Raw genomic sequence first — 27,575 nt, forward strand, 5'->3', positions numbered from 1 at the left:
AAACGAGAGCCAAGCTTCTAGCCCTCCTCACTAAAACTGCACAGGGAGGGAATTAGGAGAAGGCTGGACTTAATCTGGAACCTAGCCAATACTTTTCCTGATGTCCATCAAGTGTTTTTAGTAAGTGGAGGGGGCCAGGGGTTTGTCCAACAAGGTTTCTGATGGGCACAAGCCTCTTCACTGCGTGACTGAGACACGGCAATGGTTTCGTGCTTGGATGGGCCTCCAGAGCTAGCTTGGTGTAGTGCAGGGGTAGTCAAACTGCGGCCCTCCAGATGTCCATGGACTACAATTCCCAGGAGCCCTTGCCAGCATTCGCTGGCGAATGCTGGCAAGGGCTCCTGGGAATTGTAGTCCATGGACATCTGGAGGGCCGCAGTTTGACTACCCCTGGTGTAGTGGTTAGGAGTGCGGCCTTCTAATCTGGTGAGCCAGGTTTGATTCCCCGCTCCTCCACATGCAGCCAGCAGGGTGACCTTGGGCTCAACACAGCCCTGATAAACTGTTCTGATCAAGCAGTGATATCAGGGCTCTCTCAGCCTCACCCACCTCACAGGGTGTCTGTTGTGGGGAGAGGAAAGGGGACTGTAAGCCACTTTGAGACTCCTTCGAGTAGAGAAAAGCGACATATAAGAACCAACTCTTCTCCTTCTTCTCCTTTGGCAGCCATTTTATGGCTCTGCCTACCATGCTGTGTCCAAATTCCAAAGGTGTTTGCAGGCTCAGACAGTTTGGGGACCTGTGCTCTAAAACTACAGTATTTTGGGCAGAGTCCTGTCCTGAAAGGATTATCATCCCATGGCAAAGGCCAAATCAAACACCATCAGTCTTTGTACTTTATGGTTTTGACTATGAATTAATGCCTAGATTGCTTGCTTTATGGACTACCAGCTCATGAGGGGCAGGGTATAAATGTAAACATAAACAAACACCAAATCGGCTTGATCAGTTTAGCTCAATATTGCTTCTGCTGACCAGCAGCAATGCTCAGGGTCTCACACACAGAACAATCTGAAATCCTTTAATCCACCCTTTCTCAACCTTTGGACCATGGAGAAGAGAAGAAGAAGAGTTGGTTCTTATATGCCGCTTTTCCCTACCCGAAGGAGGCTCAAAGCGGCTTACAGTCGCCTTCCCTTTCCTCTCCCCACAACAGACACCCTGTGGGGTGGGTGAGGCTGAGAGAGCCCTGATATCACTGCCCGGTCAGAACAGTTTTATCAGTGCCGTGGCGAGCCCAAGGTCACCCAGCTGGTTGCATGTGGGGGAGCGCAGAATCGAACCTAGCATGCCAGATTAGAAGTCGGCACTCCTAACCACTACACCAAACTGGCTCTCTGGAGGAGCCCCTGAAATAATCTTTTAGGCTTCGAGGAGCCCTGGAAGTGATGTCAGCTAGCCATGCCCCCCCTGCCACACCCCCACGCCTCTGGAAGTTACATCACCACCTGTGTTCCCAGGGTCAAGGACAAGAAGACGGGGGAGGGACAGGAGGTGGTTTAAGGCGGGAGTAGGTGTGCAAGTTCCACCCCTTCCCAAGCATAGCAACTATGAGATTACTCACTCACTGCTCGGGAGGGGAGCAATGGAAGCCACTGGGTCCCTAGCTTGTGGCCAAGTCGAGTCCATTAAGGCAGGAGGAGAACAGCTGTGACTCCCACTGGAGCTCTCACAGACCTCTGGTTCGGAATCCCTGTTTCAATCTGTCCTTCATGCAGTCCAGATCTTTCAGCAGGGAGCTGTGAGTCTCTCTTCAAAATGCTGGGTGCTCCTCTAGTAATGCAAATGTTTTAAAACACACTTTTTGAGAGCAGAGCTTATCTCTTTAATTATCCTGTTTCTAACTCACCCACAGCAATCCACAGAGCTGGTTATTCTGCACTTGTCACCTACGATCACCACAAACAAGTGACTCACTTACTTGAGACTTTCCTGCATTTTCAAACCTACCCCTAATATCGCTCTTAAAGAGTATGGGATGCTTTAATCCCTCTGAGATGCATGCAGATTTAAAAACATTCCCCCTTTTTCCATGAAACAAATAGGGTTTTGATTGCAGCCTGGGGTAGGAGAAATAAATCGAGCGAGATCTTGGGGGGTACTTGCGGACTGTAAGCTAAATATGAGCAGACAGTGTGATGTGAGGGTTAAAAAGGCAAACGCAATCCCAGGCTGTATCAACAGTGGCATTGCATAGAAATTGCAAGATGTCATAGTCCCACTGACTACCGCATTAGTCAGACCACACCTGGAGTCTTGCATGCAGTTCTGGAGGCATAATTGACTCATAATATTTCTGTATCTCCCTCCCATAAGGTTCAGGACTTCGAAAAGGATGTGGACAGAAAGAGGAGAACGAGGAGGAGGATTTGGGGCCTGAGGACCAAGTCCTAGGGAGAAAGGCTGAGGAACTTGGGAATGTTCATCCTGGAGAAGTAGAGGTTGAGACAGGACAGAATGGCTCTCTTGAAGGACCTGAAAATTTGTCCCTTGAAGGGCAGGGAGCAGTTCCTGTTGGCAGCAGAGGATCAGACCCACAGCTATGAGTTTAAACTATGTGCAGAACAATATCATCTAGATATCATGAATTTTTTTCCCCACTGTCCATTAGTTCAGCAGTAGAATGGGCTGCCTAAGGAGGTGGTGAGCTCCCCCTCACTGGTAATCTTCAAGCAGCAGCTGGACAGATCCTTATCGTGGATGCTTGAGGCCGATCCTGCACTAAACTAGATGTTGGAAGCTGCCCGGAGCCAGCACACTGGGAGGGGCAGGGCGTAATCAATTCAGCAGCCCAGCAGATCCTGCCAAATAGGCTACCCATCTTGGTTCGGCTCTTCTGACTGGCAACTGGGTAAGCTCAGATGTCCATCAGAGGAGCTGGCCCCAGCAGGTGCTGATTGGAGGGCAGGTGGAAGCTGATTCTGTGCCTGTGCTCCCAACCCTCTGGGGGCTGGCTGAAAGCTCCTGCAGGGGCGGGGAGCTAATCCTGGGCTTCCTCCTTTGCTGATTGGCCTCAAGTGGCTGGGGAGGCCTCCTCTTACAGCTCAGCAGAATCAGCTTTGGCTCTGCAGCAGGGAACCGCCCTCCCCCCACAGCCCGACCAACAGCTGACTCTTGGAGGGGCTTCTGTCAACAGGTCAGCTGTTTTTCGGGCAAAGACTCAGAACTGGAATCGAAAGCTGAACTGCTTCAGTTTTTTGCTATTCGGGTCCTGAATCAAACTAGGGATTCTCACTGTGGATAAAAACTGAAACAAAATAACAACCCTGAATCAATGTTGTTTTGGGCTTATTTTGAGTTTTGCCCAGCTCTAGCTGGCTACTGTGTCAGACGGGATGCTGGACTGGAGGGACCCTCCCTGGTCTGACCCAGCAGGGCTCTCCTGTGTCCTTATGAGGGGAAGGCCTCAGCCTCCCTGCCCTGTTGCTGGGCCTGCAGAGGGACTGGCTGGCCTCTGTGTAGGGCAGGATGCTGGACCAGATGAAACCCTGGCCTGAGTCACAGGTAGCTGAGACTGTTCAAGTGCTCTGAAGTGTGTTCTCCCTTCTGACCCCTCAGTAAGAAAGTGTTGCTATGGCCAAAGACAGATTTAACCTGGTGTGTGTGTGTGGGGAGGGAACAAAGGGAAACTATGAGGCGCCTAGTGTTCACAGAAGTAGGAAAAAGACAGAGAGAGTGTGACATTCTCACCAGAGGAAGAGGAAGTGGCGGGGTGGGGGGAGGGGGGCAAGGAGATAGGCAGTCTCGGGTCTGATAGATAGGGCTTGCTTGCAGGCTGGCTGAGAGTATATTTATTTTACAGAGGACCTGCTGCCGTGCAGCAAGACTGCATCCCACACGTACACACAGAAAAACAAAAGACAAAGTCTGTGTTAACATTCTTTGCTGGGCGGAGCCAAAGACAAGGGGCGTGGCCAAAGCATCAGCCCCCCCGAGCCCTATCACGCGATCCTGGGCAGCTGTGAAGCTTATCTGTCCACTTCGCCAAAGACGATGTCCTGGGTGCCTGTGGAAAAGAAGAGGGAGTGGTTGCAGCCAGGGTCTGATACATGTTAAGAGGTGGTGCAGTTGGGTAGAAAGAGGAATCTGGTCAGGGAGGAGGGAAGGGGGAAGCAGGAAGATGAGGCCCAGAGTTAGAATCATAGAATCATAGAGTTGGAAAGGGCCATACAGGCCATCTAGTCCAACCCTCTGCTCAACGCTCAGCTTAATCAGTTAAACTTAATCAGTTAAAACCCTGGTTGAGCCAAGAAGACAAGGTGGGTGGGTGACTCAGTGGCAGACCATCTGCTTGGAATGCAGAAGGTCACAGGTTCAATCCCCAACATCTCCAGTAAAAGGACCAGGCAGTAGCTTCTCTGCCTGAGTCCCTGGGGAGCGGCTGCCAGTCACAGGAGGGCCTACCATCCTTGAAGGGCCTTGAAGGACTGTCTGCAGAAGGCAACTTCGGATGTGTATCACTCTTTGACTTCGGGACAGTCGCTATCTTTCGATATAGCCGACCTCACAAGGCGGTTGCAGCAAAACTACCGAGGTTGGCCATATTCCCTTTGGCTAAGACCGCAGGCCTACTCCATGACTGCTTCCCTCCGTGGCCAGTAGAAGGCCAGCATGGTTAAGTGATTAATAAAATGCCTGGCCAGGAGGACTGGGGAGACCCAGGTTCAGGTTTGCAGAAGCTCTCTGGGTGACCTTGGGCCAGTCACGTGATCTCAGCCCTACCTACCTCGGAAGATTGTCGGTGGAGGGAAAAAAGGAGGAATGGGGAAATAAATAAATGAGCTCATTCGAGGAGGGTAATTTGGAGGAGGGGCATGCGTACCTATGATGGCGACCACATCTGCAAGCATGTGTCCTCTGGACATTTTGTCCAAGCCAGCCTGCAGAAACGGGGGAAAAAAAGAGTCAATAGTTTATCGGCAGCTGCCTCATTTGTCCCTTTAAAACTTGATTTTCTGAAAGACAAAATAAAATCGAACAGCGGTTGGTTTCTCTCGACTGCAGGAGCGAAACCACAGAAGACAGCAGATAGGAATGCAAATGACAGGCAACTCCTGGATCCATTTGCTAAGGGTGACATGTTCCTCTGGCATCTGGGGGTCTTCTTGTGCCAGGAGGTTTCCCCTCCTGCTGTTAGAGAATCCCATGGCTGATCCGGAAGCATCTACAAGGCAGCCAGGGAGTATTGCTACTCTGGACTGCGGGCTTCCTGACTATTGCCCCTGCTGGACTGTCCTATCACCAGAGTCGGTTGGTCGTAATCCCACCAGACAGTCCTCTAGTCACCGGTTCAAGACCCACTGTAGACTCTCCTCGTGCACTGACAGGTGTTATCTTACCAGGTGGGCGAAGCCAGGAGCCTTAATCTTACAGCGGTAGGGCCGACTGCTCCCATCGGAGACCAGGTAGACGCCAAATTCCCCCTGCAGAAGCAGAACAGAGAGAATTGGACCCCAGACTATCTAGTCAAGAGCATGCTTGTCCCAGGTACAAGACAGGAAGTGAATGTGACTGATTTGACAGCCACCCCCCCTCCACCAATGGAAAAAGCTTAACTTGAGGCAATGCTGAGCCCTGAAACTGCAGGCGATGCTAGCAGCGCAAAAACTATGGTTGCTAGCATAGCGCAGTGGTCTGAGGGTTGCAAAAGAGTGCAGGAAAGCCAGACTTGACTCCCCACTCAGTCATGGAAGTCTGCCAGATGATCACGAGCCAGGCATGCCCTCACCCTGAATTTATTGCAGACTTTCTCAGCTTCTTTACCCCAGGGAAACCCCTGAACCATTCTTCAGGCTTCACGAAGCCTCAGAAGTGGTGCAATCGTGTAGAACATGGTTGGGAAGCAGAGCTGTGGACATGCCCACTTGGGGCCCCTCCCCTTCCCACCCCCACCAGGGCCATCAAGAAACTACTGTGATGGACAGGTTAGGTTCTGCCTCTCGCTGACAGTGATCAATATCGTAACTTCTGCCATGCTTTCTTCAGTGTTATGTTCAAGCCATACATAAAAGTTCACTTCTTGTTTGTCTGTCCCGGTGGCCCAGTTGTGTCAAGGAAAGGATCTTACACAGACAGAAAGACAAGAAGACAGGCAGGCGGGCTAAGATTTAAGTCTGTTCTTCTATTCCATCATTTTGGGATCTTTTGCTACAAATGGACTTAAAAATTTCATCTGGAGACAGCTCTTGGCCGCTGCTTCATAAGAACACAAACAAAATCCTGATGGATCAGGCCAGTGGCCCATCCAGTCCAACACTCTGTGCCACACAGTGGCCAAAACCGAGGGGCCATCAGGAGGCCCACCAGCAAGGCCAGAACAACAGAAGCCCTTCCACGGTTGCCCCTCAAGTACCAAGAGAAACCATGCTGGATCAGGCCAATGACCACTCCAACACTTGGCATCACACAACAGCAAAAACCCAGGGGCCATCAGGAGGTCCGCCCGTGGGGCCAGATCTCCAGAAGCCTGCCCACTGTACCCCCCCCCCAAGCCCCAAGAGTACAGAGCATCCCTGCCCTAGAGAGAGTGTTTCCTCTAGACCTTGTGGCTAAGAGCCACAGATGGGCCTCAGCCTCACCTCTCTCCAATCCTCTCTTGAAACGGCCTCTGCTTGTGGCTGCCACCCACTTCCTCTGGCAATGAATTCCGCCTCTTAATTGCTCTCCTCTGCCAGACCCACTCCCAGCTCCCTTCCTGCCCTCTTAACTGCTCTTGCCCTGCCGTCCCTCTCTAACACTCCGTCACCTCCCATTGGTTGCTGTTCGGGAGAGGCGGAACCTGACCTGTCCATAACCTGCCTACACCACCTGTTGTTGTAAGAATACAGTGGAGGGAAGGAGAAACGGGGTAAATCGCTTTGCGTCCCCACTGGTGAGAAACAGGGTGTGATAACGATGTGAACAAAGGATTCTGGAATTCAATCGGTGCCAGAGGGCCATGAAAAGTCCGTTTGGCACCAGAGCAGCCAATTAATTAACAGAGCATTTTCTCCAGCCCTGTCAAGTGTTGGTGAAGGAACGGCAAAACGCTCTCCTAAGGGAGATGGCCATTTATACGAGAGGCAGCTTTGTTTAGCAAATCAGGGCCGAGCTGATGCTGGCCGCTTTTCGGTCCTGCTTTGGCTTGAAATACAATAGGATTAAATGGAGGAATTGCTGTCCGGTTGGGTCAGCTCTCACCGGGTTGCTAGCAACAGGGAAGGGAGTATGCAGACCCAACCTCCCATCTCTGACCCCCTTCACTATCCCCAAGAAGAGAAGGTGGGTAAACATACAACCCCCTGGACAGATCAAAAGGGACAGAATCACACATGACAGGGATCCTAGGAAATCAGGTATCTTGCCTCTAAGCCAGGTTTTCTCAACTTTTTGACCATTGAGAAACCCCTGAAATATTCTCCTTCAGGCGCGACCGTGCAGAGTATGGTCAGGAAGCAGAGCTGTGTGCATGCCCACCCAGGGCCCCTCCCGGCCCATCACTGGACACATTGGGAGGAGGTGGGTGGGCGGACATGACCATTTATGGTCTTATCACCCAATTAAATGTTTAACACATTTTAAAAAATTAATTAACTCTCACCCATTCAGGAAACCCTTCCAGGGCTGTGAAGAGACCCCAGGGTTTCACAAAACGTTGGTTGAGGAAGGCTGCTCTGAGCCAAGATGAGAACTGTCCGGTTAGGGACACAGTGGGGAGGAAAGAGCACTTTGCACATGCTCAGGTGTAGTCTGGATGGCTTTTACTACATCTGTCAAACTCTAGTTCCCTCTGATGCATGTACTATAAAGAATGTAGGCAAGTACCTTGGGGGCCTCAATGGCTGTGTAGGTTGCACCAGGGGGCACCTGGTAGCCTTCTGTGTACAGCTTGAAATGGTGGATCAGGGCCTCCATGGAAGTCTGGAGAAAGAAAGAGAATCAGATCATTGATCCACCAGGGCTACTGGACTCGAATCTAGCTGTTCCTGTGAGGATCTCCCATTGCTCCCAATAAGTAGGCTTCATTTAAGCAAAGAAAGCTCTTTATTGACAGAATAACGAACAAGGCATTGCGGGAACTTTGCCAAGACCAAAGATTCCAATCAAACGACTCTTTTATCTACCCTTTGCCCCAGTTCCTCCCTGCGCCAAACGGCTTGGGCATGAAGGCAGTCTCTGCGTGAAGGTGCCTGGCTGAGATTTAAAGTCCCAGGAAGGAGGACAGTTCCCAGGTGCATCCCAGTAGGGAGGCAGGCCCGGGGCCAGCTACAATCACAACGACTGTAGAAGAAGAAGAAGAATTGGTTCTTATATGCCGCTTTTCTCTACCCGAAGGAGGCTCAAAGAGGCTTACAATCGCCTTACCTTTCCTCTCCCCACAACAGACACCCTGTGAGATGGATGATGAGGCTGAGAGATATCACTGCTCGGTCAGAACAACTTTATCAGTGCTGTGGCGAGCCCAAGGTGGCTGGATGCATGTGGGGGAGCGCAGAATCGAACCCGGCATGCTAGGTTAGAAGTCCGCACTCCTAACCACTACACCAAACTGGCTCTCAAACTGGTGGTCAACAATGAAAGATCAAAACTGAGCCGGTGAGGCTGAGGCTCTAAAGGCCTCATATATCCCTGACGGGATGCAGGCAAAGGTGCTGCTGCAGAGTAGAAATAGACAGTGATGCTGCATGCAGAGCAGAAATACACAATGTAAAACTTCACAGCACGCAACATGCCAAAAGCACAGCACAACGTATATCTGCAGGACTGCCTCTCATCTTATGGCCCCCGCAGGGCTCTGCAGGTACCAATCTGTTGGTGATTCCTAGCCCCAGCAAAGTCCAACTGGCCTCGATCAGGGCCAGGGTCTTTTTGGTCCTGGCCCCTACCTGTTGGAATGAGCTCTCAGAAGAGCTGCGGGCCCTGCGGGAGCTTCCAGCATTCTGCAGGGCCTATAAAACAGAGCTCTTCCGCCAGGTCTCTGGTTGAGGCTGGTATGGCCAGGGAGATCTGTGTGGCCCCCCATCCAGGAACTTGTAGCGGTTTGCAAGTGACGTCTTCTCCCCCCTCCCTCTTACTCAACTATGAGATGCTATTGGGGGAGCTGAGAATAGTGAAGGTGTTGTTTTTCCGCTGTGTTTCCCTTTCTCTGTTTGTCTGATGATCTGTTGTTTTATGTCTGAGGTTTTAATCGGGCTTTTTATGGGATGTTTTACACAGACCGAGGTAACCCGCCACGAGCCGTCAGGGAGTGGTGGGTAATAAATCAAATAAATAATAACAATAAAATAACATGAACACGACAAAAGTCTTACACAGCTCCTGGGTATAATGGGTTTTATAAGGGGATTTTACGGGAGGTTTATGTTGTAAGCCACTGCGAGTGTTCGGAAAGCGGTGGGACACAAGCCTAACAACAACAACAACAAAAAAATTTTGACCAACCCAGCTAGCGTCACTGTGAATGCATCCCTTGAGCCAGACGGGGACCGCTCTTACCTTCATCTCTGACCTCTTCGGAGGGGCGATCTTGGCGTCGTCCACCTTGATCTCCCCCTGAGGCATCTTGTTGAGGGCCTGCAGGATGATGCGGAGGGACTGGCGCATTTCTTCCACTCGGCAGAGGTATCTGTCGGGGAGAGGGGCGGGGAGCCCATCAGGTGGGGGTGCAGATGCGAGGAGAGCCCTGGAGGGCTGCAGAATATCCCAGCATTTGCATGGTGCAGTGTGTGTGGGGGGGAGGGCAGTAAAAGCAGAGATAGGGAGAGATCTTCTTGGAGCAATCTCACGTGATGGCGGGTGGAGTGGGACCACTGGAGAGTCCCTGGCAAAGAAGGTTCTTTCCAAAAGCCTGCCACTCGATTTATTTTTTTAATATGTAAAAGATTTACAACAGAGGTGTGATAGAAACCCTGGAACTTTGCTATGGTTCAAGAGTACCATCTAATGCAGGAGGTAGTCAACCTGTGGTCCTCCAGATGTCCATGGACTACAATTCCCATGAGCCAGCATTTGCTGGCAGGGGCTCATGCGAATTGTAGTCCATGGTCATCTGGAGGACCACAGGTTGATTACCCCTGATCTAAAGGGTGCCACCTGGAGGGTCTGGGAACCCTGAGGTCTGATGATGATGATGTTAAATAACAAGCCACAGATTGGATAACTCGGTGGTCCCCAACCACAGGGCCGCGGCTCTGTCTCCCCGCCCCCCCCCCCATTAAGAAACTTCCCAGGCCGCAAGCAAATCGGCCGCAAAAGCAGCCGATTAGCTTGCGGCCCAGCAAGCTTCTTTTTTTTGGGGGGGTGGGGAGCAGGGCCACGCATGCGCGTTTGCGCCATGCGTGGCCGCAAACGCACATGCACAGGAGGGCCACCGGTCCGCAGCCTTGAGAAGGTTGTGGACCACTGGGATAACTGTCTTATCTTTGGAGTTGCATGGTAAAGTTCCTTGTGCTGTGAGCCAGCTTGGTGTAGCGGTTAGGAGGGAAACGTGTCAATACAGACCGGCATCCCCATACCTATGTGAGCCTGTGGCCAGTATTATATTATTATTATATATACAGTTTAAATTCTTGATACCTATAAAACTGATTAAATTATTGAAGCCTCAGAGGACTTGTCACTGAAGCTCACTGAAAACGGATATTACCTGGATTCCATTTTGACAGAAGTCTTACAGAAGAAACAGATAAGGAAAACTACAAAAAAGGACACTTTCTTTTATGATTATATTTACTGGATTGCCATTGGATAGGTCTGTTTCTCTCTGTTTGGTTTAATTATTAGACAGTCCTTCTCATACTCTTGTAGGACTGGAAATCAAAGCCTAGCGAGGGTATGAATGAGCCATGGGGGCCACCACGAGTGTTTCCAGCTCAGCCTTGCTTCTGGCTCAGTGGTTCTCGCTTCCCGTGACGGAGAGAGGTCGTACGAATCCTGAGATTCCTCTGCTTCCTAGCTGCCTCTCCTCCCGGACCCCCACGTACCTGTCATAGCAGTCGCCTCGGGATCCGATGGGGACGTCAAATTCCACCTGGTCGTACACGTCGTAGGGCTGGCTTTTGCGGAGGTCCCACTGGATTCCTGAGCCACGAAGCATCACGCCGCTACCGGGGAAGGGACAGACAGACACGAGCATGTCAGAGGTGCCAGCCGTTAACACTTAACCCTGGTTTGATATTACACTTTACGGTGGTTTGTTAACCCTACTTAATAGCCCAGGCATAGAGCGAAACCAGGGTCAAATCAGACCAGAATTCCACCTAGTCCTGCGTCGTGATGTATCACAGAGATGCTTCAGAGGCCTTTTTGACTCTGCGGACACTTTTGGAATCCTGATACAGTGCGGTAGACACAGCCGCAAAGTGGCAAAAGAGGTGCCATGGAAGGTGGAGCTTGATTGGTGGCATTTTCATAGAATCAGAGTTGGAAGGGACCTCCTGGGTCATCTAGTCCAACCCCCTGCACTATGCAGGACACTCACAACCCTATTGCTCATCCACTGTCACCTGCCGCCCTCTTGAACCTTCACAGATCCAGCCTCTGTTTAAAAATCTCCAAAGATAGAGAACCCACCACCTCCTGAGGAAGCCTGTTCCACTCTTACTGTCAGGAACTTCTTCCGGAGGTTTAGACAGAATTTATTTTGTGTTAATTTCATCCCATTGGTTCTGGGCCGTCCCTCCGGGGCAAGAGAGAACAATTCTGCTTCATCCTCTACATCAGTCCTCCCCAACCCCTGGGCTGCAAACCGGTACCGGACCATGGAGCCCTCGGTACCAGGCCCCGGCAGGGGGGGTGAGGCACCAGAGCGCCAGTGGGCGACCCTCCCTCTCCCCACGATGCGACGCTCCTGGGCCCCGGCGCAGCAAATGCTGTGCTGTGGGGGGTGGGAGGCGCAGGTGCAAACGCACAGGCATGCCTCCCTCTCCCCCCTGGGCCTCCCTCTCCCCCCTGGGCCTCCCTCTCCCCCCTCACGGTCTCCGGCCCGAAAAAGGTTGGGGACCTCTGCTCTACATGGCACCCTTTTAAATACTTGGAGATGGTTTACTTTGCTTCACATGTGAGGATGCACGCACTGGATTGAGTCCTGGCCTCAGACTGAGTGGAGGTTTGGGACAATTTTGATCATTATTTTTATTTATTAAATTTCTAGCCCACCCTTCCGAGATGAGCACAGGGTGGCGTACGTACATAGTTACAAATACAATTAAGACAATAAAACTTAAAGCATTAATGATTCATTAACCATTAAAGCCAATTAACAAATTTGGAGTATCTGTAAACAGCAATATATCATTAACAGCCAAAAGTTTATTGCTGCTAGTAAGTTTATCCCAGGCTGGATATTACTAAAGGGGAGTGTTGCTGTCGGGCAGGCAGGGGGTGGGTGGAGCATAGATGTTATCAAATATTTGGCTGCAACCCAAAGCTAGCTGGAAGAGCTCTGTCTTACAGGCTCTGTGGAACTGTGCCAGCTCCGATTGGGCCCTGATCTCCTCTGGGAGCTCTTTCTGCCAAGCAGGGACCAGGACTGAAAATGCGAGCTCTGCATCTGGAACCAAGATTGGGAGCTTTACATTTTGTGATTCTGATGCCACCAACCACGTCTTATTGTAATACTATAAAAATACTAGGGACCAAGCCAAAGGTGCTAGATTGGGGTGGGTGGGGTGGAAGAGCTCTGTAGATGACCTCTCCCTCCCCCCAGGAAAGGCTGCAGATTGGAGGCCCCCGGGAATGGAACTCACCGGCAGGGACAGCTCTCACGCAGCAGGGATCTGCAGCCTTCAAGCCTCAGAGGGAAGTGGAAGGAGGAGGGGGTGGTCAGGGGTGGGGGACGGAAGGCGATTGGCTGGCTGCTGGACAGACAGGCAAGCCAACTGGAGGAGGAGGCACTCAGGGGTGGGACCTGAGTGGGTGATAAGTGCTGAGTGGCACTTAAGCCATGAGATCATGCTCCTCCTTCAAGGCCTTACCAGAAATATATTATGTGGAACAGATGGAACAGATTATGTGTACATAGATTATGATTTATTTGACCACCAACAAAGCCTCTTTAGGGTCAAAACACATTTGCTCTATGCAGCCATCGAGCTGCCACGTGCAATACTGTGCAGATTCTGATTTTCATATTTTCATATTATTTTTTCTCAATTTTCTTAATGTGCACCGAGTAATCGATATTTGTATTTCAATTTTAATATTTTTTGTTCAACCTTCAGGCTCCTGCCTTGTCTTCCCAGGTTGGGGGCTTGCTCCTTTTTTCTTTTTGCACGCTGTCTGCTTTCTGCAATCAGATGTCAAATCCACAGCCTTCGCAGGTTAGAATCATAGAATCATAGAGTTGGAAGGGGCCACACATGCCATCTAGTCCAACCCCCTGCTCAACGCAGGATCAGCCCTAAGCATCCTAGAGCATCCTAAAGGTTCGTTACCTGAAACCGTAATTCAAGGCTTCCTCTGCTGTCACCACTCCAATATCAACGGTGCGCTGTTTCCAGATTCGGTTATTTGTGAGCATCTGCAAAAGCAAGGATTTCTTTGAGGATTTGTATGCTTGGCTTCGGAAGACCTCGAAATGAATCCATTTCTCCCCCACTAGATGGAGGTTTTCAGGCAAGGACTGCAGACGGTCGAGGCCGGGGCAGAGGCCCAGGGGAGGGGTTTTCCAACTCGTTCCCAAATTCACCTTGGCCCCGGCTCTCATTAAATTAGATTAGATCTAGTGCCCCACCCTGAACAAAGAGGGATGACAAGAGATTATGACCGCCATTCTGATTGTTATTTTAAGGGGGATTTTATTGGGGTTTTATTGTTTTAGAATTTTATGTGTAAACCGCAGCCAGGCTATGGCAAGCAGCGGTATAGAAAGCGAATAAATAAACAAATAAACAAACAAATAAATGCGGCAATTCCATGGAAGTGCAGGGAAACAAACGGAAATCAGCCAGCTGAAGATCTCAACTCTGACTTAAGTAAAAAGTCAAGTTCCTAGTCCTCCAGTAAGTTAGTGTGGCATAACAGTTAAAAGTACCAGACTAGGAGTTTGGAAATCCAGGTTAAGAATCTGCCTGCACCCAGGGATGCTTGCTGGGTGACGCAGGCCAATCACACACACTTATAGAATCCATACAGGCCATCTAGTCCAACCCCCTGCTCAACGCAGGATCAGCCCTAAGCATCCTAAAGCATCCAAGAAAAGTGTGTATCCAACCTTTGCTTGAAGACTGCCAGTGAGGGGGAGCTCACCACCTCCTTAGGCAGCCTATTCCACTGCAGAACTACTCTGACTGTGAAATTTTTTTTCCTGATATCTAGCCTATATCGTTGTACTTGAAGTTTAAACCCATTACTGTGCTTCCTTTCCTCTGCATCCAACGGAAACAGCATCCTGCCCTACTCCAAGTGACAACCTTTCAAATACTTAAAGAGGGCTATCGTGTCCCCTCTCAACCTCCTTTTCTCCAGGCTGAACATTCCCAAGCCCCTCAACCTATCTTCATAGGGCTTGGTCCCTTGGCCCCAGATTACTTAGCCTAACCTACCTCACACGGTTGTTGTGAGGATAAAGAGAAGGAGGGGAAAACGGTGTAAACCACTTTGGGTCCCCATTATAAATGATCTCACTGAAGAAAAATAACTTGCAAAAATACAATTGAGGAGGAGAGTGAGTTTTTCTACACCGCTTTTCACTATCCAGGGGAGTATCAAAGTGACTCACAGTCACCTTCCCTTCTTCCCACATCACGCACCCTGAGAGGCAGGTGAGGTAGAGAGACCTCTGAGACAAGGTCACCCAACTGGTGCCTGCAGAGGAGGAGTGGGGGAATTGAACCCCATTCTCCAGGTTAAAGGCCTCCACTTTTAATCACTACACTGAGCTGGCTCTTCTTAAGGTGTGTTGCCAGTGCTGGGTGAATCGAAGGCTAGGTTCAGCTGACAATGATTTCTAGCAACACATGCAGCATCTCCCTCTGGGCATGTCAAAATAGGGGGTCACGGGGAAGCAGGCAGAGAACAAAGTCTAGGGAAGAAGAAGAAGAATCATAGAATCATAGAGTTGGAAGGGGCCATACAGGCCATCTAGTCCAACCCCCTGCTCAACGCAGGATTAGCCCTAAGCATCCTAAAGCATCCAAGAAAAGTGTGTATCCAACCTTTGCTTGAAGACTGCCAGTGAGGGGGAGCTCACCACCTCCTTAGGCAGCCTATTCCACTGCTGAACTACTCTGACTGTGAAAATTTTTGTCTTGATATCTAGCCTATATCGTTGTACTTGAAGTTTAAACCCTATCATGTCCCCTCCCAACCTCCTTTTCTCCAGGCTGAACATTCCCAAGTCCCTCAACCTATCTTCATAGGGCTTGGTCCCTTGACCCCAGATCATCTTCGTCACTCTCCTCTGTACCCTTTCAATTTTATCTACGTCCTTCGTGAAGTGAGGCCTCCAGAACTGCACACAGTACTCCAAGTGTGGTCTGACCAGTGCCGTATACAATGGGACTATGACATCTTGTGATTTTGATGTGAAAAGAAGAAGAGTTGGTTCTTATATGCCGCTTTTCCCTACCTGCTCAAAGCGGCTTACAGTTGCCTTCCCTTTCCTCTCCCCACAACAGACACCCTGTGAGGTGGGTGAGGCTGAGAGAGCACTGATATCACTGCTCGGTCAGAACAGCTTTATCAGTGCCATGGCGAGCCCAAGGTCACCCAGCTGGCTGTATGTGGGGGAGCGCTGAATCGAACCCGGCATGCCAGATTAGAAGTCCGCACTCCTAACCACTACACCAAACTGGCTCTCACTACAGGGAACCACTACACCAAACTGGCTCTCACTACAGGGAAGCGTGCCCCTGGCCGTTGTGATGTGTCAAGTGCAACGTCAGAAGCAGGCCAGGGCTGTCAGAAGCAGGCCAGGGGCACCCAGAGGCTGTGCAGGGAGAAGCGCCCTTTCTGATTCCGCCCTGCGGTCTCACCTCTTCCACCTCGTCGATCCGGATGGAGAAATTCTTCACGAATTCGTAGATGTCATCCATCAACCCCAGAGGCATGTCCTAAGTGAGGGGGGGGAAGAGGAAAAAGAACAAAGGACATGCTGAAGGTATCACAGGATTGCCGTTTCTCCCCACTTCCTACAAATGCACACAAGTGAGACAAAGCTAGATCAGGTGAACTGCAAGTTCTCTGGAGATTTAGAAGAATAGAAGAAGAGCTGCTATACCCTGCTTTTTACACTATCCGAAGGAGTCTCAAAGTGACTTACAATCACCTTCTTCTCCCCACTACAGACACCCTGTGAGGCAGGTGGAGTCGAGAGAGCCCTGAGAGATGTGCTGAGAAGAGCACTATCAGGACTGAGACTAGGCCAAGGCCACCCAGTTGGCTACATGTAGAGAAGTGGGGAATCAAACCCGGCTTGCCAGATTAGCAGTTGCCACTTTTACCCACCTCTTAGAGACAGCTTGGTGTAGTGGCTGGGAGCGTCGACTTCTAATCTGGCGGGCCGGATTTGTTTGCTTGTTCATTGTATTTCTATACTGCCCTCCATTTTGGCTCAGGGCAATTTACATTGTAACTCTCATCCACTACAATGAACATTCAAATATGAAAAACTTATTTAACAGTGAAAAACTTGGATCCTGCAGTGTAAAATAGCAAAAGTACTCAATGACAATACAACAGTTTAGTCTGTCTGCACTATGCTTCCCTTTTCTATTAGTGCAGTCTATGGGGGCTTCTGGTTGGTGGTTGGTTCCACCAACCAAATACCTGGTGGAAGAGCTCCTTTTTGCAGGCCCTGAGGAATTGTTCTAGCTCTAGTAGGGCCCTGATGTCTTCCGGAAGCTCCTTCCACCAGGTGGGGGCTAAAACTGAGAATGGTTCTAGTCGTTGACAGACGAGCTTCCCTCGGGCCAGGGATCGCCAGTTTGTTCCTGTTTGAGGAGCATAAAGCTCTTAGTGGGGTATAGCACAGGTTTCATGAAACCCTGGGGTTCTTGACAGCCCTGGAAGAGCTTCCTGAATGGGTGAGAGTTAATTTTTTAATATAGTTTTTAAATTTGTTAAACATTTACTGGGGGATAGGACCATATATGATCATGGCGACCTGCCCCTGCTCCTAAAATGGCCAATGACGAGCCTGGACGGGGTGGGAAGGGGAGGGGCCTCAGGTGGGCGTGTCCACAGCTCCACTTCCCAATCATATTCTGCATGATCGTGTCACGTCTGGGGTTCCTGGAAGCCTGAAGAAGGTTTCAGCGGTTTCTCAAGGGTAAAAAAGTTGCAAAAGGCTGATCTAAGCGCCACAGGGGTGGATTTTTTTTACCTGGTGCACTCCTCCTGGGCGGACATAAGCCGCATGCATCCGGGCTCCAGAGACCCGCTCGTAGAATTCAAACATCTGCAGGAAGATGATAGAGGGGGAGTGAGCATAGGACATAATGAGCCCAAAAAGGATCCCCATACACAGCCAGGCTGCTGCGTTCCAGGTAGAATCATCAAGGCGGGTGAGAGTGGAGCTTACCTTTTCTCTCTCCTCAAACATCCAGAAAAACGGAGTCATGGCCCCGATGTCCAGGGCGTGGGTGGTGATGGCCATGATGTGGTTCAGGAGACGTGTTATTTCCCCAAAGAGAACTGAAAAGGAGGCAGAGACTTGGGTCAGTTACGGAGAGGAGGGGGTTGCCTGGTGGGGGTGGCGGATCCAAGCTCCCACTGCCTGCCACTGCAGTAAAATTTTAAAAACTCCAGAAGCATCACCGGCATGACACCACGTCCAGGGGAAAAACCCAAATCACAGCAGGTAGCTCTAGGAACCGTTGCAAACTCTTTGGTTTCTAGCAATTCCTAGAGATACTTAGATACTTTGGGGTTTTCTTCGGAATTGACGCTGTCATGCTGGTGGAATGAGCTCCCGGAAGAGCTGCAGTCCCTGCAGGAACGACCGCAGTTCCAAAGGGCCTGCCAGTCAGAGCTCTTCCGCCGGGCGTTTGATTGGGGCCAACAGGTGTATGGAACAACATTCATAGGGCCCCTCCTCCAACTTCTTCTCCCATCCTGGACAGATTAGTGAGCAGACTAATTGATTACTATGTTGGGCAGCGATGGGGAACAAAATCATTTTTAAAGATTCGAACTTTTAACACTTTTACATTGTTTTGTTGTTTAGCCAACTGAATTGTTGCAAACCGCTCTGAGACAGCCGTGCTGAGAAGGGGAGGTTATGCAAACTGAATAATTTAAAAAATTATTTAGTTAAAAAAAAATGATACCCTACCCTTCTTATGTCCTCCTACATGGTAGAGAGCCATGAGCACCAATGGGAGGGAGAGGGGTAGGACTGCCGAAGCTGGGCTGGGAAATTTGGGGGGGTAGAGCTTGGGGAGGGCGGGGTTTGGAAAAAGGGAGGGGCCTCAGCAGGGTAGAATGCCATAGGCTAGTGGTCCCCTACCTTTTTCCGGTTGAGGACCGTCTCCGGGGTTGAGGGAAAGCTGCCGGCCCGGCCGCGCGCATGTACATTTTCGCCAGCAGGTGGCGCTAACACACATGTGCAGAATAGCTGCGCACGCGTGTTTTCACCAGCAGGGGGCGCTAACGTGCATGCGCAGCAGCTCCGCGCATGCTCGTTAGCGTCCGCTGGCACGTCGGAGGCCGCGCCTGCCTCTTCCCCCCACTCTCACAGCAAGAAGCTAGCTGGGCCGCGAGTGAAGCGGCTGCTTTGGCGGCTGCTTCACTCGGGGCCTGGCGAGCTTCTCACAGCAGGGGGAGGGGGGGAGAGGCAGGTACGGTTGCTGGCGGCCCAGCACCGAGGCCTTCATGGCCCAGTATCGGGCTGCGGACTGGGGGTTGGCGACCCCTGCCATAGGCCAGTGTTTCTCAGCCTGGGGGTCGGGACCCCATTGGGGGTCAAACAACCCTTTCACAGGGGTTGCAGCAGGGCGAGCAGCTTGGACGAGGTAGATGGAGACAGAGCGTTCATCTGTCTGGAGCAGCGGAAAAGAGCGAGATCGGCATGGTGGGACAAGTGGCAGAACTGAACTGAGAAACTCTGGGAAAAAAACAATTTATATACAATCATGAACAATGGCTCTTCACGCCATTGGTCGGTTTCAGTTTAATTTCCGTGAAAGAACACTTGCACCATTTTATGGTTGGGGTCACCACAACATGAGAAACTGGATTAAAGGGTCGTGGCATTAGGAAGGTTAGGGAGAACCACTGACATAGGCCTTAGCAATAAGAAAAAGGCGTTTGCACAGAGACATTTGAATACCAAAAGAAAAGCCTATGCACATAACGGCTTCAAGTATAAGAAGCCATTTCTGCAAGAGTTGTTGTCCAAAGTCTTTTCCTTCAATTCACTGCTCAAAGTGTTTGCAACAAGTCACCAAGAAGATAGTTTCGGTCACTATGGCTTTCCTCAACTGATAATCCACATAAAAACAATACTCCATCGCATTTGTATTTAATTTCTCTCCCTGCACAGCATGCTCGGTGCCGGTTACAACGTAAGGTTTACGCACAGTTTTATCATCATAAAAGCGTCATCTAATCATGCTATGACCAGTCGTTGATTCTGCTAAATAAGAGTAAAAAGGTAAAGGTATCCCCTGTGCAAGCACCGAGTCATGTCTGACCCTTGGGGTGACGCCCTCTGGCGTTTTCATGGCAGACTCAATGCGGGGTGGTTTGCCAGTGCCTTCCCCAGTCATTACCGTTTACCCCCCAGCAAGCTGGGTACTCATTTTACCGACCTCAGAAGGATGGAAGGCTGAGTCAACCTTGAGCCGGCTGCTGGGATCGAACTCCCAGCCTCATGGGCAGAGCTTTCAGACTGCATTTCTGCTGCCTTACCATTCTGCACCACAAGAGCACGCCTCTAAACAGTTGAGTGGGATTGTTCTGGTTCTTAAGATCTGATTTCCCTTGGTAGGGAAGGGGGAAAGGAGGGAAGGAAGGCCCGGGGTTCTACTTGCATGTTTTGGCCTCAACTGTATGCCTGGTAGAGGAGTGCCATCTTACGGACACTTTGGAACTTGCGTAGTTCCTGGCAACTCATTCTGCCAGGCAGGTTGAGGCAAAACACATTTCACTGGAACCAGGGATGACTAATAGATTGGAATTAGCAGAAAGCGGTGCTCTTTGGGAGACATAGGGAGGTGGTCCCTTAGATCAGGAGTAGTCAACCTGTGGTCCTCCAGATGTCCATGGACTACAATTCCCATGAGCCCCTGCCAGCGTTTGCTCATGGGAATTGTAGTCCATGACATCTAGGGGACCACAGGTTGACTACTTCTTCCTTAGATGCACAGGAGAACTAATCTTTGACAGCTGGAGATCGAAACTCAAGAGAGAGGACTTACAATGTTATCTCTACCATTTCCATGTTCTTCCCATAACAACCCTGCGAGGTAGGGATTCCTCAGAGTGAGTGACTGGCCCAAGGTCACCCCTCAAACTTCCGCGGCAAAGAGGGGATTCAAACCCAGTCCTCCCGAGATCCTAGTCTGACACGGTAACCATGTAACCATCCTAGTCTGACACGGTAACACTGGATCGCTCACCTCGGATCCACTGAGCCCTTAGGGGTGGACGGATGTTGAGCAGCTTTTCCACTGCTAGAGAGTAGGCCTGTTCACTGCACATCATAGAGACGTAGTCGAGCCGGTCGAAGTACGGCAGGGCCTAAACCAGGAGGAATATGTGACAAATATGCATCACAGGAAGAAGGGAAGAGCTGGGGGTTTTGTACTATGCTTTTTACTAACCAAAAGAGTCTCAAAGTGGCTTATAATCGCCTACCGTTCCCCTCCCTACAACAGACACCCTCTGAGGTAGGTGGAGCTGAGAGTCCTGAGAGAACTGGGTCTGACCCAAGGTCACCCAGCAGGCCTCATGTGTCTCAAAGCATCTTCCAATTGCCTTCCCTTCCTCTCCCCATCACAGGCCCCTTGTGACGCGGGTGGGACTGAGGGACCCCTGAGAGTACTGTGAATGGCCCAAGATCACCCAGCCGGCCTCATGTTTCTCAAAGTGCCTTCCCTTCCTCTCCCCACCACAGGCTCCCTGTGAGGCAGGTGGGGCTGAGAGTGTCCCGAGAGAACTGAGACCGGCTCAAGGTCATCCAACAGGCCTCATGTGTCCCAAAGCACCTTCCAATTGCCTTCCCTTCCTCTCCCCACCACAGGCCCCTTGTGAGGCAAGTGGAGCTGAGGGACCCCTGAGAGTACTGTGAATGGCCCAAGGTCACCCATGTGGAAAAGTGGGGAATTTAACCCGGTTCTCCAGATGAGATGGCACCGCTACACCAAGCTGGCTCTACTGCACCAAGGAGGCTTTGCTCAGGCTCCTCTGGAAGAGAGTTTTTGTCTGGTCATCTCTACCCACTCTGTACTGATTTCACCAAAGTCAGGTTTAAAATTTTAAAATAAGTTTAAAAGATGGATGGAATTGTTGTACAGACAATTTGACCTCCATCGCTCTTGCTTTCGGTGCAAGTGTAGAATGTTAGCATGGCGGAAAATGCAAGGGGAGATCCAGCTTACTGACATGCATAAAACTGCTTTTCAACACATGTGGTGTGAAGTACACAACCTATCGCTTACCTGCAAAGCAAAGGTTAAAATGTTTGTGATAGCCCATGCACAGTAGCAATTGGGCAGGGAAAGAATCAGTCTCAAATGTATGGTGTCACTCAGCTGTCATACTCTGCTTATGTATTAGAAATATGAATGAATGAATGAATGAATGAATGAATGAATGAATGAATGAATGAATGAATGAATGAATGAATGAATGAATGAATGAATGAATGAATGAATGAAGCACTGAAAAATCAAGAAAGGGAGTTCAGAGGCCACAACAGAAGGGATCTTACTTCTGGTGGAGCATCTGCAAAGGTTGGTATTTTCTGAGAAGGCCTGTTTACTGATCCAAGACCTTGGGGAAGAGAGGGTAGGGCTCAGAGGGGATTGTGAGGTGAAGATGTGAGCAAGGATTAGAGGAGAAGAACAGGAATTGAGGAGACAGCTACATTATGGAGGATTTGGGAGACCCAACTGAATGACAGCAAAGAGACGCAAACATGTATTAACTGGATGAACTGAAAAAAGTGGGCTAGTCAACACATCTGGACAAGGATACTTGGACAGAAGCTGTTTGGGGTGGAGGGCAATACCTGGAGATAGGTCTTGTACTCTATTAGCTTCTCCGTGCCCCGGTGTAACAGGCCAATGTGGGGGTCACATTTCTTCACTGTCTCCCCGCTCAGCTCCATCACCAACCGTAAGACTCCGTGAGCAGCAGGATGCTGAGGCCCGAAGTTGAGGGTCAGGTTGGAGATTTTCTTGTCAGACAGAGGGTCCACGTCTGTTTTGGACACACAAGTGTAAAGAGAGGAGGGAGTCAACGTGATTGTTTTTGGAGAAGCTACAGGAGCTACATACGTTTGGAGGCAGAAGAAGAGAAGCTGGCCTCGCAAGACAGCCACGATTAATGTAAACGTCTCAGAAATCATGTATCCTGCTGCCAGACCTGTTTCACACAGGGGGTTGGAAACATTCCCTGTCAGTTTCATCCTCTGCCTTCCCTTTTCCCTGGATACAATCTGAATTATGTGCTCAAATCAGGTAAGATTAACTGGAAGATAACTAATGTTACCCCCTTCTGTTACAAAGGTTCCAGAGGAGATTACAGGCTGGTTAGTCTGATGTTAATACTGGGTAAATTGGTGGAATCCATTATTAAAGACAGAATTAGTGGCCACATTGGTGAACAAAAGCTACTAAGGAAGAATCAGCATGAATTCTGTAAGGGAAGATCTTGTCTCACTAACCTTTTAGAATTCCTTGAGGGGGTAAATAAACATTTACTTATTTATTACATTTGTATACTGCCCTCCCTTAAGGCTATAGGCAGTTCACGTAGAATTAATCGAACAATACATCAAACTCAGTGATTATAATAAATGGTGACAGTAATAACAATAAACAGAGAAATAACATTCTTAGTTAGCAATCTAACAGGCTCATGTTTGGTCAGCTCTTTGGAAATTTTTAAACAGAGGCTAGATAGCCATCTGACGGAGAGGCTGATTCTGTGAAGGCTCAAGGGGGTGTCAGGTTACATTAGATGAGCATTTGGGTGTGAGTGTCCTGCATAGTGCAGGGGGTTGGACTAGATCAGGGATAGTCAACCTGTGGTCCTCCAGATGTCCATGGACTACAATTCCCATGAGCCCCTGCCAGTATTTGCTGGCAGGGGCTCATGGGAATTGTAGTCCATGGACATCTGGAGGACCACAGGTTGACTACCCCTGGACTAGATGACCCATGAGGTACCTTCCAACTCTATGATTCTATGTGTCACGTGGGTTCAAGGGAGGGAGGTTCAGGGGCCCAGTAGATGTTGTTTAGTTGCAGGCTACCTCAACTTAATGCCTGGTGGAGGAGCTCCCTTTTGCAGTCCCAGCAGAACTGTAGAAAAGGGTGACCTGACAGTAATTGTTTACCTAGGCTTCCAGAAAGCTTTCGGCACAGTTCCTTATCAAAGGCTCATAAGTAAATACAGCAGTAATGGGATAAGAGGACAAGTCCCCTTGTGGATTAAAAAACAATGTTTAATTAACAGGAAACAGAGAGTGGGCAGTTTTCATGGTGGAAGGTGGAAAGCAGAAAGCAGTAGGGTACACTCAGTCCGGTGCTTTTAAACTTGTTCATTAATAATTTGGAGTTGGGAGTAAGTAGTGAAGTGGCAAAGTTTGTGGTGATGAGAACAGGCATGTTCTGTCTTCTTAGTGCTGGGTGTCAACCATGAATGGGCTTCTGGAGTTCTGGCCCCGCTGGTGGGCCTTCTGATGGCCCCTGGGTTTTGGCCACTCTGGGACAGAGTGTTGGCCCGGATGGGCCATTAGCCCAGTCCCATATAGCTTCTCTCACGTTCTTACGTCTGAAACAGTGATGGTTTATATTCTTAGTGCAGGGGGGGGGAGGACATAATGGGAGTGCTTCTGGAGTTCTGGCCCCGCTGGTGGGCCTTCTGATGGCCCCTGGGTTTTGGCCACTCTGGGACACAGAGTGTTGGCCCGGATGGGCCATTAGCCCAGTCCCATATAGCTTCTCTCACGTTCTTACGTCTGAAACAGTGATGGTTTATATTCTTAGTGCAGGGTGGGGGGAGGACATAATGGGAGTGCTTCTGGAGTTCTGGCCACGCTGGTGGACCTCCTGATGGCCCCTGGGTTTCGGCCACTGTGTGACACAGTGTGTTGGCCTAGATGGGCCACTGGTTTGATCCAACATGGCTTTTCTTATGTTCTCTCATTCTCCTTTTTTTAGCTAGGTTACCTCAGTAGGGTCCAGGCTGCTCTCTTACCACACAGAGCTTCTTCCCACGGAAGCCATACCCATTTTAGGAATAATGGGCCCTGAACAGAATGCTTATCTGTCCCACTGAAGCAAGCTTTTTTTCCTTAAGCCAACTTCAAACCTAAATAAAATCCTAGCTGAGCAAACGCTCCTTTCCAGAACCACAAAATCCTTGTCTAAGAGTTAAAAAATAAAAAAAAGTTTATTTCACCCTTCTTCCTCTCTTCTCATAGGACTGCCAACGTCCAGTTGGTAGCTGGGAATGTCCTGGGATCACAACTGACCTTCAGATGGAGAGCCAGTTTGGTGTAGTGGTTAGGATTGCGGACTTCTAATCTTGTCAGCCGGGTTCGATTCTGCATCCAACTGCAATGAACCCATGTATGTGAAGCTTGCGGGAGCACTTTGAGCAGAACACCAAATCAACCAGATAAAGGCTGATGACAACAAGAAACTGGGGGAAGTGGGAAGGTCCCTGCAAGATCGACAGAGAAGGAAAACCTTGCAAAGTTGTTGTAAAAGACTATGGCAAAGAATTGCAGGCCAAAGAAGTCATCGAAGAGTACTTCAAACGCAAGAAATGGACAAATAAAATATTTTGAGCCTGGACCAAAAAACAAAACAAAACAAATCAACAAATCTAAGCCCTCTTAAGCCGCACAGGAAAGGCCGCGCATACATATTTCAGCAGGTAATCAAAATTATAAGGATGGCTTCCAATAAACTCCTTTCTGACTTCCCAAGCCATACTAAGCAAAGTTGTTTTGTGGCGAGGGGCGGGGCCACACCAAGATAGAAACTCACCATTCCAAGGAGGCGGGACCCACTTTTCTGTCTCTTTGGTGGGGTACATGACAGCACCGCCATACTGCTCAATCCACTCCACATCGGGCTGCCACTGCTTTCCTCTGCCGGGAGAGAAGGAGAGCAAAGCAGTCAAGACCAGGCAAGCTCGCCAAGCTGCACTCTAATCACAAAACTAACCTACCTTAATGGTAAAGCTGGGGAGGGAAGAACAATGTCACCTGCACAGGGTCTCCATTGGGGAGACAGACAGGGTACAAATGAAGTCAACAAACGAACTAAATATTTATTTATTTGTTTAATTTATATGCCACCCATCACTATGATGTGTGTGTGTGTGGGGGGGGGTTAGGGAAACAAAGTACATTGAAAGCATTTGTAATAAATGCGAATCATAAGAGAGAGTCAGCTCGGTTAGGAGTGCAGACTTCTGGCGAGCCGAGTTTGATTTCACGTTCCCCCACATGCAACCAGCTGGGTGACCTTGGGCTCGCCCCAGCCTTGATAAAGCTGTTCTGACTGAGCAGTAATATCAGGGCTCTCTCAGCCTCCCCTCCCTCACAGGGTGTCTGTTGTGGGGAGAGGAAAGGGAAGGTGACTGTAAGCCGCTTTGACCTTCCTTCGGGTAGAGAAAAGCGGCATATAAGAACCAACTCTTCTTCCCTCATATCTATATTGCCCTGGAGGCTCAGGGAGGTTCACATGAAACATAAGGAAGAGTACAGAAAATGCCATTAACCATAAATAACAATTTACCAATAATGAACAGTGAGAATAAATTCATAACCGCAACATACTGATGGACCCATGATTCATCGGTTCAAGGCATTAAGTTACCTATTCCCCAAAGAGCGACATGCTCCATTCATTCCAACTCACTGGTGATCCCTGACCCCAAAGAAGTTCACCTGGCCTTGACCAGAGTCAGGGCCTCACAACAGACACCCTGTGAGGTGGGTGAGGCTGAGAGAGCTCTGAGATTACTGAAGAAGAGTTGGTTCTTGTATGCCACTTTTCTCTACCCGAAGAAGTCTCAATGAGGCTTACATTCGCCTTCCCTTTCCTCTCCCGACAACAGACATCCTGTGAGGTGGGTGAGGCTGAGAGTGTCCTGAATTTAATGCTCGGTCAGAACAGCTTTATCAGCGCCAGCATCATATGGATATGCAATTGGGGTTACTGTGGGTGGGCAGGTAGTTGTGAATTTCCTGCTTTCTGCAGGGGGTTGGACTTGATGACCCTGGAGAACCCTTCCTGTTCTGGGATTCCATAACATCCCATTCAGCCTCTATTGAAGGGCAGAACATTTTTCTCCAGGCCAACTAGAACAGAGTAATACAACAGATGGAGCTTTTCCTGGTGTGGAGATGAAGCGATAGGATAGTTTTGTGTACTACTATTAAAGCAATAGTTTTGTGTACTACTATTGTGTACTACTATTAAAGGCCAAGGGACCAAGCCCTATGAAGATAGGTTGAGGGACTTGGGAATGAAGCATGGAGCATGGAGAAAAGGAGGTTGAGAGGGGACATGATAGTCCTCTTTAAGTATTTGAAAGGTTGTCACTTGGAGGAGGGCAGGATGCTGTTTCTGTTGGCTGCAGAGGAGAGGACACGCAGTAATGGGTTTAAACTACAAGTACAACGATATAGGCTAGATATCAGGAAAAATATTTTCACAGTCAGAGTAGTTCAGCAGTGGAATAGGCTGCCTAAGGAGGTGGTGAGCTCCCCCTCACTGGCAGTCTTCAAGCAAAGGTTGGATACACACTTTTCTTGGATACTTTAGGATGCTTTGGGCTGATCCTGCATTAAGCAGCGGGTTGGACTAGATGGCCTCTATGGCCCCTTCCAACTCTATGATTCTATGATTCAATGGGGTAGTAAGAAAGGGGCCAATGTAGAGGTGTGATGGCACAGCATTTCGTTCGAACCAAAGCTCACACGCTCTCAAAACACAGCGTGTCACCCAAAAAAGCAGTGACTCTGGGCATGTGCAGAGTACTTTTCCTTTACCAGCCAGTAACCAGAACTGTCCACATCACAGCAGAGAGCGGGGTTTCCAGGTCAGGACGTGGCTGTCAAGAGATTTAAGAACCAGACTTACTCTAGACGCCAACCTGAGGCGCTGGAGAAGCGACTAACTATAAGGAGGAGAGGCTTCACACACCCACAGCTACTGAGGGGAGGGGGGACTGCAAGAAATTCCAACCATGCACCAGAAAAAAAAAAGTTACCTGGTGGGAGCCGTCCCCAGCACAGTCCCTTTTAGCCATGACCCTGAAGGTGCCCGCAGCCTCCATAAAGACCTGAGCGCCGCCATCTTGCCTTGCGGCACCGCGGAATCCCGGCAACGTCACTAATGGACATGCTCTGTTTCCTCGTCGGGCTATCAAAGCCGCCATTATTGTTGTGGGCAAGAGGACACCCC

At 49.7% G+C, this 27,575-nt stretch overlaps 1 protein-coding gene across 1 annotated transcript; it reads right to left on the minus strand.

The window, feature by feature from the left end:
- Positions 1 to 3,776: 3,776 nt before the first annotated feature.
- NDUFS2 (NADH:ubiquinone oxidoreductase core subunit S2) lies at positions 3,777 to 27,537 on the minus strand. Its single transcript, XM_077322878.1, has 14 exons — positions 27,382 to 27,537; positions 25,146 to 25,249; positions 22,154 to 22,344; positions 20,541 to 20,661; positions 17,501 to 17,613; positions 17,303 to 17,377; positions 15,954 to 16,031; positions 13,413 to 13,498; positions 10,962 to 11,081; positions 9,475 to 9,604; positions 7,804 to 7,899; positions 5,340 to 5,423; positions 4,823 to 4,880; positions 3,777 to 4,006 (listed from the first exon to the last, which is right to left on the minus strand). The coding sequence occupies exons 1-14, from the start codon at positions 27,465 to 27,467 to the stop codon at positions 3,969 to 3,971; spliced, it is 1,380 nt and encodes a 459-aa protein (XP_077178993.1). The 5' UTR covers positions 27,468 to 27,537; the 3' UTR covers positions 3,777 to 3,968.
- Positions 27,538 to 27,575: the final 38 nt, after the last annotated feature.

This window comes from Paroedura picta, chromosome 1 (assembly GCF_049243985.1).
Source record: "Paroedura picta isolate Pp20150507F chromosome 1, Ppicta_v3.0, whole genome shotgun sequence".
In the NCBI taxonomy this organism is placed as follows: Eukaryota; Metazoa; Chordata; class Lepidosauria; order Squamata; family Gekkonidae; genus Paroedura; species Paroedura picta.

Excerpts from the sequence above, each read along its gene's own strand:
- NDUFS2 (XM_077322878.1), bottom strand. The coding sequence starts at position 27,467 with ATGGCGGCGCTCAGGTCTTTATGGAGGCTGCGGGCACCTTCAGGGTCA. Across the intron at positions 16,032-17,302 it reads GCCCAGGAGGAGTGCACCAG|GACATGCCTCTGGGGTTGAT; the intron begins GTAAAAAAAATC and ends CCCCTCACTTAG. Across the intron at positions 7,900-9,474 it reads CGAAGAGGTCAGAGATGAAG|ACTTCCATGGAGGCCCTGAT; the intron begins GTAAGAGCGGTC and ends TTCTTTCTCCAG.